Source organism: Phaseolus vulgaris, unplaced genomic scaffold, assembly GCF_000499845.2.
Source record: "Phaseolus vulgaris cultivar G19833 unplaced genomic scaffold, P. vulgaris v2.0 scaffold_61, whole genome shotgun sequence".
NCBI classification, from domain to species: Eukaryota; Viridiplantae; Streptophyta; class Magnoliopsida; order Fabales; family Fabaceae; genus Phaseolus; species Phaseolus vulgaris.
Genome location: NW_027174113.1, coordinates 20,509 through 31,618, shown reverse-complemented (window position 1 = coordinate 31,618; position 11,110 = coordinate 20,509). Strand labels below are relative to the sequence as shown.

Genomic DNA, 11,110 nt, shown 5'->3' with positions numbered 1-11,110 from the left:
ATCCTGGTCTGGGCGCGTGGCCTGGCGGGAGCCACGCTGCCTCTCTTCTCGGCGACTTCACTCTCGTCGGCGATGTGGGCCACCGCAAGTCGCCTGACTTCAGCAAACGTCGCTGGATGAGCCCTGATCAAGGCTTCGCAGAATGGCCCTGGCTGCACGCCCTTCTTGAAGGCATAGACCAGCATTTCTTCATCCTTGGCCGGCGATCTGACCATCTGCGCTCCGAAGCGATTGAGGTAGTCTCTGAGGGACTCCCCATGGTACTGCCTTATATCAAACAGATCATAGGACACCCTGGGCGGTGCCTTGTTCACAATATACTGCTCGACAAAGATTTTCGAGAATTGTTGAAAATTAGTTATGTGGCCATTAGGCAGGCTCACAAACCACTCCATCGCCGTTCCCTGGAGCGTGCTCACGAACATCTTATAATAGACGGCGTCCGACCCTCCTGACAGCATCATCTGTGTGTGGAACGTGGTCAGATGAGCCTCTGGATCCTCCACGCCAGTAAAAACAGCTTTAACCGGGACCACGCTCGTGGGAATTGGCGTGTCGGTAATCGCCTGAATGAAAGGCATTGGGAAAACACGAGGCGGCGTCGACGGTGCCACCTCTTCAGCAGAAGAACGAACCTGCTGCTCCTGAAGAGCTCGACGCAGCTCCTCAGCTACCTTGCTGAGCTCCTCGTTCCTGGCGCGAGAGGCGACCAGGTCTTCATGTATCCTTGCCTGCTCGACGAGCGAGGCTTCTACAGTGGCCTGCAATGAGCGCATCATTTCTGCCATCTGCGCCATGGTCATGGCGGCGTCGCCTTCAGCTGTGACGGGAGCCACGGGACTGGAACGATTGCTTCTCATCTTTCTCATTAACTTCAGCGAACCACAGAAATACAGCAAACAACACTTCAACCACGAACGAATCAGCGATCGATCGGAGAAGACTCAAGAAACCGTGCAAGAACCCAAGAACACCGCAAACCTTCGCAGAAAACCACCAAAGAACTCGAACTTCCACCAGACAGATTGCACGCCAGCAATCATGAGACCTCACTCCACCGATTGAAAGCCAAGCAAACGGTACAAAACACAAACTCACCGAACGAAACTCAAAGAAACTGCAAACGACGGTTGCACCAGCACACAACCGCGTAGAAAACCTCGAAAACTTCCACGAACTCACGCTGTGGATGGGAGCACGTTTTACACGGCCCCACGGTGGGCGCCTGATGATCCTGCCTGTTGACCGGAGCGCTGGAGAATGCCTCGTCAAAGGATCGACGTGCGCGCCGCTCCTCACTTCCGTTCCTCCTCTGGATCTATCTCAAGAACCTGCAAAGAAACGATACGGCGCCGCTGCGGCCGATCGCACTCCGACGCTCAAGTCAGTGACGGTATCACCAAATACTAAGAACTGGAACCGTGCAAACTCTCTCTCACAAACAGCTCTGTCACTCGCAAGCGTAAAGTGTATCAACTGAACGCGCGTACCTTAGAAAATCTGTTAAGAACTCTTATATACCTGGTGGTTTTCTCTCTCCTGGCAGTTACAGACTTGGACACGTGGCTCGTATCCAACTGTACACGTGCCATCATCTGGAGGCTCCCTGACTTGGCGCTGCTTCTACACTCATTTTGGCTAAGTTACCTATGCATGGTACTGCCCAGTGCATAGCTAACTCAGGAGTGCGATCTCTACTGAAACTGGCGAGGTAGGGCCTTCATACACCTTCCCTGTGGTCTCGCCGGCCGCCTTCATAATCTGCTTCTCCTTCATCTTCGGCGATGTGCTTGTTCTGGCGATCTCCGACTGCCTGGTCGCCTGAGTCTGCGTCTGGCGACTTCATCCCCAACCTGGCGATCGCCTATTCTGGTAAGCTGGAGATCGGAACACGCCAACTTAACAATCGGCGACTACACGTGCCTCCCGACTTCCTTCCCAACTGCCAACCTGGCGCCTTGTCAACACGCCTACACTGTAGCAGGGTGCCACGTCATCGCACCCGACCACCAGGGCGGTACACGCCTTTAATGCGCTTTAACGCGCTTTAATGCGGGAGGTGTTTAAAAAGGGCCTTGAGACGTTTGAAAGGGGATCCGAGTTTTGACCTAATTCTCACAGTTTACACAGAGCAACAAACCCTAGTTGTTTTATGGCGCACCCACTCTGCGTGCAGACAATTAGGGCACACTGTATTAGCTACTCAAAATTTTCGACCACCTTCAGAGCATCCCTTCACGGTGTTCCGATACGGAGGTGTGTTACCTTTGATGTTTCTCGCTAGCTGACTTGATCGTCGGAGTGCAAACGGCTGCGAGGGCGCCCCTTCGTCCACTTCTTTTCAGGTACTCACAGACAGAGCAGAACGAGGGTGCCCTAGCTCGCGAGGACAAGCCACGCGCAAAGACGGTCCCGGTCAACTAACAGGAACATTTGGCGCCCACCATGGGGCCGATATAAAACCTCAATCCCACTACACAGTTTTTCAGTTCCAGTTGCAGTTTCCAACCCAGTTCCCTCGAGATTTTACCAAAGGCCATTGTTCGTTGAGGATTTTTGCCAATTGCTTTTATTGAATCGCTGTGCGATCACGTTCGTACGAGTTTAAGTTCCTTTACCCTGTGGAGTTGCACGACGGCCGTGAAAATCCTAGATGATGAGATCCACGAGATAAGGATCGATGCGCACTGAGAGTGAAGAGATGACCATGCAGCAACTCACGGGTATGATGCAGGGATTGCAAGAAGCAATGGCAGCATTGAAAGTGGAGCAAGAGCGCATGCAAGCGAATCTCGCGGCATCTCAGGCGAGAAACAATGAGCTCCACCGTACCAACGAGGAGCTGCGCCGCGGATGGCGCGATGTAGATGAGCCTGAGACTGTCACCCCACCAAGAGAATTCTCAACGCCGTTCTCACAGGCGATCCAAGAGACAGCGATCCCCAACACATTCACGGGGCCCAAAGTAACCTTCACAGGGATAGAGGACCCTGAGGCGCACCTCACTGCGTTCCACACGTAGATGATGCTGGTAGGCGGCTCTGATGTCGTAAGGTGCAAGCTCTTCATGAGCACCTTGACTGGGATGGCCATGGACTGGTTCGTCAGCCTCCCAGAGGGTCATATCACGTCCTTCACACAGCTGTCGCAGTTATTCAGAGAACAGTATCTAGCGAATAGGGCTCCACCTCCAGTTTCATACGACCTGTTCGACGTGAAGCAGTATCAAGGAGAGACTTTGAAGGAGTACATAAGCCGCTTTGGGGCGCATGTGGTGAAGGTTGGCACCAAGGAGGAGCCTATGATCGTGTACGCATTCAGAAAAGGGGTGTGTCCAGGGCCTTTCTGCGAGTCAATCATCCGCAACCGCCCCAAAACTTTCACTGAGATAAGGCGTCATGCAGTAGAGCACATTGCCTCTGAGGGTGAGGTGTACGAGAAACGCACAACTGTCGCGCGCACAACCCGCCAGGGTCCACGAAGCTGCCACAGAGAGGAAGAACCAAGACAGGAAGCGCCCCTACGAGGCAAGGAGGACCCAGCCTAGGGGTCGAGCAGAGGGAAGGAGAGAAGGAAATAGACCTCATCGTTGTGCCCAACATAGCTGACAGGTTGAGGCCACCGGTGAAGTCTGACAAGGTGCTGGGATCCCACAAAGAGTCGTGGTGCGAGTTTCACGAGGCATTCGGGCACCATATTAACAACTGCTTAGCGCTGGGTTATCAGTTGGATGAGCTTGTTAGGAATGGTTTCCTAAAAGATTATCTCGATGGGTCTACTACGACCACAGCCCTGGCGATACCAGAGGAGGGTCAACCGCACGAAATGCCGACTCACGGAGAAGTGCACACCATTTCTGGCGGCTTTTCCGGAGGAGGACCCACTGCCTCTCAGCGTAAGAAATAAGTGAGGTCAGTGCGTTCAGTTGCTGAGGAGTTTCCGGATGACCCGCGGGAGTCAGACCTCGTTTTCACAAGGGCTGACTTGCGGGATGTCATCCCACACGATAATGACCCCGTGGTCATTTCGATAGTCACAGCGGGAAGAAAAGTACACAGGGTTCTCGTCGACCAGGGCAGTTCTGTAGACGTCATGTTTTGGTCGACCTTCAACAAGCTACAGTTATCCCCTGACCTGCTGAGACCCTATAATGGATGCTTGTGCGGATTTGCAGATAACCCAGTGGAGGTGCGTGGCTACCTGGAGCTGAGGACGACGTTCACTGACGGAGCGGCGTCCCGTACCGAGAGAGACATCTTGTTGGGCAATTCAGCCTACAACATCTTGTTGGGAAGTGTCCTGCACGCGCCACATGAAGATGAAGCTACCCGATCAAGTCAGATCAGGAAGAGGCCCGAAAATGCTATGAAAATAGCCTGAAGACAAAGAGAGGCGTGGTCATGGTGATTGAACGACCACCCATATCAAATTCGCGAATGGAGTTAGAATCATTGGAAGAGGCGACGCCCGCGGAGTCCACGCCTGTTGAGGCGACGCCCATAGAGGCGACGCCTATAGAGGATGTGCGCGCAGAAGAAAGTTACGGTGACACCTCGCCGATGGAAGAAGTATACCCAGAGGCCTCGCCCATGGAAGAAGCATCAGAGGAGGCGATGCTCGATGCATCCGATAGGGCGACGCCTATAGAAGAGGACCACATGAATGAGTCTCGTGCAGAGAACGTGCAAGGTGAGCGACCCCAACCAGTAGACAACGTAGTGGACAGGCAGATAGGGGGTAAGATGTTCAAATTATGACGCTTGTTGAGCCAGGGAGAACAAGAAGAAGTAGCCGCAGTGATCTCGCGCCACCTAGATGCATTCGCGTGGACAGCGACCGACATGCCAGGCATCAACCCAGATGTTTTGTGCCACCATCTTACCATGGACACCAAGGTTCGCCCTGTGCGACAGAGAAGGAGGAAGTTCAACGAAGAACGATGCCTCGTCGTGAAGGAAGAGACACAGAAGCTGCTAAGTGCCGAGCACATCAGGGAAATACAATACCCTGAGTGGCTAGCCAACGTAGTTCTGGTGAAGAAGGCGAACGAGAAGTGGAGGATGTGCATCGACTTCACAGATTTGAACAAGGCGTGACCATAAGATTCGTATCCGCTGCCCAACATCGACGCGTTGGTGGATAGCGCCTCGGGCTGCAAGATGCTGAGTTTCTTGGAAGCATTCTCAGGTTACAATCAGATCAAGATGCATCCAAGGGATGAGAGTAAAACGGCGTTCATGACGGAGACATGCAGTTACTGTTATAAGGTGATGCCATTTGGGTTGAAGAACGCAGGCGCCACCTACCAAAGGCTAATGGACAAGGTCCTCGCACCTATGCTGGGAAGAAACGTCCAGGCCTACGTAGATGACATGGTGGTGACTTCACAGGAAAGAGGGCAGCACGCAGCGGATCTGGAAGAGCTGTTTGCTACCATATCAAAGTACCGCCTCAAATTAAACCCGGAAAAGTGCGTTTTTGGCGTGGAGGCAGGGAAGTTCTTGGGATTTATGCTCACAAAGAGGGGGATAGAGGCGAACCCTGATAAGTGTGCGGCTATTATAGCCATGAGGAGCCCAACCTCAGTTAAAGAAGTTCAGCAACTGACTGGGAGGATGGCAGCTTTGTCAAGGTTTGTGTCTGCTGGAGGGGAGAAGGGCCACCCCTACTTCCAGTGTCTAAAGAGGAATAGCCATTTCGCGTGGACAGGTGAGTGTGAAGCAGCATTCCTCAAGTTGAAGGAATACCTGTCGACGCCACCTGTGCTTTGCAAGCCATGGGTGGACGTCCCCCTCCGATTGTACTTTGCAGTAACGGAGTGGGCCATCAGCTCAGTGCTGGTCTAGGAGCAAGACCAAGTGCAGAGGCCCATCTACTTCGTAAGCAAAGCCTTGCAAGGCCCAGAATTGAGGTACCAGTCATTGGAGAAGGCGGCATTAGCAGTGGTGTTCTAAGCCAGAAGGCTCCGTCATTATTTCCACAGTTTCACAGTGGTGGTGATGACGAACCTCCCCATCTAGAAAGTACTTCAGAAGCCAGATGTAGCGGGGAGGATGGTTCGCTAGGCGGTGGAGCTGTCAGAGTTTGATATCCAGTATGAACCCAGGGGATCCTTCAAGGGGCAAGTCTATGCAGATTTCATGGCGGAGCTCTCACCAGGAGGACACCCTCAAGAGGTGGAGTTGGGGTCAGAGTGGATGCTCTCAGTGGATGGGTCCTCCAACCAGCAGGGGAGTGGCGCTGGAATAATCTTGGAAGGACCTAACGGAGTGTTGATCGAACAAGCCTTACGCTTCGCATTCAAGGCAAGCAATAACCAAGCGGAGTATGAGGCGCTGATTGCTGGGATGCTTTTGGCTAAAAAAATGGGCGCTCAAAGCCTCTTGGCAAAGAGTGACTCACAATTGGTCATAGGGCAAGTAACAGGGAGTATCAGGTGTACCGATCAGGTCATCGGGTGTGATGACATGGACATGAGAAAGGCGGTTGGTCAAGAAGTCAAATAGTCGCCGTTTGTGGAAGTGGCGTTCTGCAGTATACATAATCGGTTGTCGCCAAGTTGGTGTCATCATCGTGTTAGATAACGGAAGATCAGGGGGTTTGGCATCGCCGCAAGAAGCACATCACCGAATTTCCCAGTAAACTCAGTTGAAGCTGTCGGGGGTTCAGGCGAGGAAGTTCAAGCGTGTGAGTTCAGTAAAGACAAGAATGCCACGTGGGTACTGGGCAAGGCCTTAGTCTTTTCGCTGAAACAAGTGTCAGCTCAAGACTAGGGGGCTTGTGTACCGTCCCGTACCCGGGCGTTGATCAAAAGTCAAAGTCAACACATCGTGGAACCTCTAAAGGGACCCAAGGAAGAAAAGTCAACAGGTCGACCGCTCGTGACGTCGCCAAAGTAAGACGTCGCCCTAAAGTAGGACGTCACCAAAGTAAGACGTCGCCCTAAAGTAAGACATCGCCAAGTAAGACGTCACCTAAAGTAAGACATCGCTTAAGGAAAGACATCGCCCAAGAGAGACATCGGGCTTCGACAGTTCAGAACAGTAGCAAGGAGAAGAGAAAGGTGGCTTCAAGGCCATAAGTTCTAGTACCAGTAGCGGGTAAACCTGACTCGTGAAGTATCCACGCCACTGTAGGGAGACCCTGGGACAGATACGACCCATGAGAGGGCCATGACCAGGGGAGAACCACGTGCATGATACGAGAGAAAGGTAGATACACCCCCAGGGCGAGTGACTAGTGTATCGTCCCGTACCCGGGCGTTGACAAAGTCAAGGACAAAGTCAGCGTCAAGGTCAAAGTCAACATAAGGCGTCGCCTAGGTGAGGCGACGCCACGTGCAAGCATCACCAAGGCAAGGCGTCGCCAAGGTAGGGCGTCGCCAAGGTAAAACATGACAAGAGCAAGGCAACCACAGTGTTGCTCCCCGATACCCATGGGTAGGAAAGACCATGGAGGGAGTGATGCCATTGGAAGGCCTCAAACCCCGATAACTCGGGGTAGCAATAAAGGGAAGAGAAAGGTGGCTTCAAGGCCCTTGGGGTAGTTACGACTCATGAGAGCAATCTCACTCGTGAAGTGCCCATGTCGCCCAGAGAAGCCCTTGGGATAGTTACGACTCATGAGAAGGGTCACGCCCAGGGGTAGCCAGGTGCAGGGTACGAGAGGAAGGTAGATACGCTCTCAAAGCGAGTGACTAGAGGTTTGGGGGCATGAGTTGGCACCCAAAAAGTCACCCCTTGCGCAGATGCACTCCCAGGAAGGAGGACTCACACGAGGAAATACCCCCAAGTGGGGTCACGGTGCTGTGAGGCCCTCCACGTGTAATAGCAGCCAAGTAAGAATAGAAACATCAATTTGTCAGGTATAAGGTAATTAAAGCTATTTAATAAAGTTTACGTTTCAAGCGTTCAAGGTACTTTAAATGCTCCAAGCGGTTTAAACGTCTTAAAGGCGCTGAACGTTTCATAACCTTAAATGCGCTTTAAGACGCTTTAAATGCTAGAGTAGTTTAAATAGAACCTTGGACGTGGGAAACAAGGTTCAGACTTTTGGCAGATTTTCCGAGAATACACTCTAGTTGCTTGCTCGAGTCTTGAGGCTACACACAAGGGACTAGAGAAAGGTTGTTTGCCAGAGGGAGAAAAGATACACAACACATAGTTCTTTTTACCACCTTCAGAGTGCCGTTCACGGTGCTCCGATACGGAGGTGCAGAGTTTTTGGTGTTTCTTGCTAGCTGACTTCAGCGTCGGAGTGCAAACGGCCGCTAGGGCGCCCCTTTTGTCCTTCTTTGCAGGTATCCACAAGTAGCCAGAGGGAAGGTGTCCCTAGCTGACGGGCAGGGTTGCGCACAAAGACGTCCCAAGTCAACCGGCCGGAACATTTGGCGCCCACCGTGGGGCCGATTTAAAACATCAGTCCCATCAGCTTCAGAAGATCTATTGGAGCTACCATAACGTTAGCAAAGTTTGAGGAAACAGTGAAGAATGAGGGCCACGAGACAAGGTTCCGCACGCGCTGCGGAGTGAGGAAATGTCCATGCAGCAGGTCATGGAAATGATGCGGGGGCTGCAGGATGAGATGGCGGAATCGAGGGTGGAACAAGAACGCATGCAGGCGGATCTCGCAGCCTCGCGTGTGAGAAACGAAGAGCTTCATCGTATAAATGAAGAGTTGCGTCGGGGTTTGAGCAATAACCAAGGGCAACGTGAACAAGATGAGACCAAGCGTCTCACCCCACCAAGGGAGTTTTCCACACCCTTCTCGCAGGAGATCCTGGATGCAGTAATCCCCAACACGTTCGCGGGACCCAAGGTGATCTTCACTGGGATGGAGGATCCTGAGGCGCATCTCACTGCATTCCACATTCAGATGGTGTTGGTAGGCGGCTCCGATGCCGCGAGATGCAAGCTCTTTATGAGCACCTTGACGGGGATGGCAATGGATTGGTTCATCAGCCTTCCAAACGGCCATATCACCTCCTTTCAACAGTTGTCGCAGTTGTTTAGAGAGCAGTACTTGGCGAACAGGGCTCCGCCACCAGTTTCCTACGACCTGTTTGACGTAAAGCAGTATCAAGGAGAGACCTTGAAGGAATACATCAACCGTTTCGGGGCCCAAGTAGTAAAAGTTGGTACTACAAAGGAGCCTATGATCGTGTACGCATTCAGAAAAGGCGTATGTCCCAACCCTTTTTGCGAATCCATTATTCGCAATCGCCCTAGGACCTTCGCTGAAATACGGCGTCGGGCGGTGGAGCATATCGCCTCTGAGGGAGAGGTGTGTGAGAAGCGCACCAGCGTCGTACCCTCACGCCCGAGAGCGTAGACGCGGGCTCAACCCGTCAGGGTCAACGAGACCACGACGGGGAGAAAGTAGCCACAGGGGAGACGCCCCTATGAGACCAGAAAACCCCAGCCCAGGGGTCCAGCAGGAGGGGATCGCCCGGCCAGGGAAAGGGCAAGGCCAGCGAGGTACAACTTTGTGGTGGAATTGAAGGATCCGATTGCCGTGCCCAATATAGCTGAAAGGTTGAGTCGACCGGCGAAGACTGACAAGGTGTTAGGCCCTCGCAAGGACTCTTGGTGCGAGTTCCACGAAGCTTTCGATCATCACATCGACAACTGCCTGTCGCTGGGTTACCAGCTAGATGAGTTGGTGAGAAGCGGGTTTCTAAAGGATTATGTCGCAGAGCCCGCCACGACCGCGACCCTGCCAGCACCGGCGGAAGAACAAGCGCACGAGATGCCTGTCCTCGGCGAAGTCCACACCATTGCTGGTGGCTTTTCCGGCGGAGGACCCACCGCCTCCCAACGGAAGAAATACACGAGGGGGGTCAACTCTATTGAAGAAAGAATCTCAGGTAACCCGTGGGAGTCAGACCTCTTGTTCACGAGGGCAGATCTACAAGATGTCGTGCCGCACGACAACGACCCCGTGGTCATTTCAGTTGTCATGGTTGGCAGAAAGGTGCACAGGGTTCTTGTCGACCAAGGAAGCTCTGCAGATGTCATGTTCTAGTCGACATTCAACAAGTTACGGTTGTCTCCCGACCTTTTGAGACCCTACACAGGGTGCTTATATGGTTTTGCTGACAACCAGGTGGAAGTACGAGGCTACTTGGAACTGAGGACGACATTCACGGATGGAACGGCCTCGCGTACCGAAAACATCAGGTACTTAGTCGTGAATGCCAACTCAGCCTACAACATCCTGTTGGGTAGGCCGGCGTTGAACAGGCTGAACATGAAAATGAAGCTGCCGGATCTCAGTGGCGAAGTGATCGTCATCAAGTCAGATCAGAAGGAAGCGCGAAAATGTTATGAGAATAGCCTGAAAATGAAGAGAGGCGTGTTTATGGTGTTCGAGCGTCCGCCAAGTACAGACACGACGATGGAGATAGAGCCCTTGATTGAGGCCACACCCTTGAGGGCGACGCCCGAGGCAGACACGCACACGGAGGAGGGGCCTGACGACACATCGCCCGTAGAAGAATCGACGCCTGGAAAGTACTACCGGGCGACGACCCTTATGGAAGATAGCAGGGATCAGCCGGCGTCCAACGTGGTGGAGAGGCAGATTGGCAGCAAAACGCTTAAGTTGGGGTGTTTGTTGAGCCAAGAAGAGTAGGATGAGGTGGCGGAGGTGATTTCACGTCATTTAGATGCTTTTGCATGGTCCACCTCAGATATGCCGGGCATCGACCCTGACTTTCTATGCCATCACCTTAGCATGGACGCCACAATCCGCCCCGTGCGACAAAGAAGGAGAAAGTTTAATGAAGAGAGGAGACTTGTGATAAGGGAAGAAACACAGAAGCTGCTGAGTGCTAGTCACGTCAGGGAGATCCAATACTCTGAGTGGTTGGCCAACGTCGTCCTGGTGAAGAAGGCGAATGGGAAATGGAGGATGTGCGTGGACTTCACATACTTGAATAAAGCGTGCCCGAAGGACTCGTACCCACTACCCAGCATTGACGCACTTGTGGACAGTGCCTCCGGTTGCAAGGTACTTAGCTTTTTGGATGCATTCTCAGGTTACAACCAGATCAAAATGCACCCAAGAGACAAGAGTAAAACTGCGTTCATGACAGAGACTTGCAGTTACT

At 52.8% G+C, this 11,110-nt stretch overlaps 2 protein-coding genes across 2 annotated transcripts; both read left to right on the top strand.

The window, feature by feature from the left end:
* The first annotated feature begins 3,085 nt into the window (after positions 1–3,085).
* LOC137817432 (uncharacterized) lies at positions 3,086–5,096 on the top strand. Its single transcript, XM_068620721.1, has 2 exons — positions 3,086–3,430; positions 4,773–5,096. Exons 1-2 carry the CDS (start codon positions 3,086–3,088, stop codon positions 5,094–5,096), a joined length of 669 nt encoding a protein of 222 aa, XP_068476822.1.
* Positions 5,097–8,535: 3,439 nt separating this feature from the next.
* LOC137817431 (uncharacterized) lies at positions 8,536–10,023 on the top strand. The gene is made up of 2 exons (XM_068620720.1): positions 8,536–9,180; positions 9,502–10,023. Exons 1-2 carry the CDS (start codon positions 8,536–8,538, stop codon positions 10,021–10,023), a joined length of 1,167 nt encoding a protein of 388 aa, XP_068476821.1.
* The last annotated feature ends 1,087 nt before the right edge of the window (positions 10,024–11,110 follow it).

What these genes read in the sequence shown, in the direction of transcription:
- LOC137817432 (XM_068620721.1), top strand. Translation starts at nt 3,086, where the DNA reads ATGGCCATGGACTGGTTCGTCAGCCTCCCAGAGGGTCATATCACGTCC. An exon ending in ACATTGCCTCTGAGGGTGAG is followed by an intron (nt 3,431 to 4,772) that starts GTGTACGAGAAA and finishes TTGTTGAGCCAG; the next exon opens with GGAGAACAAGAAGAAGTAGC.
- LOC137817431 (XM_068620720.1), top strand. Translation starts at nt 8,536, where the DNA reads ATGTCCATGCAGCAGGTCATGGAAATGATGCGGGGGCTGCAGGATGAG. An exon ending in TGTACGCATTCAGAAAAGGC is followed by an intron (nt 9,181 to 9,501) that starts GTATGTCCCAAC and finishes GTGGAATTGAAG; the next exon opens with GATCCGATTGCCGTGCCCAA.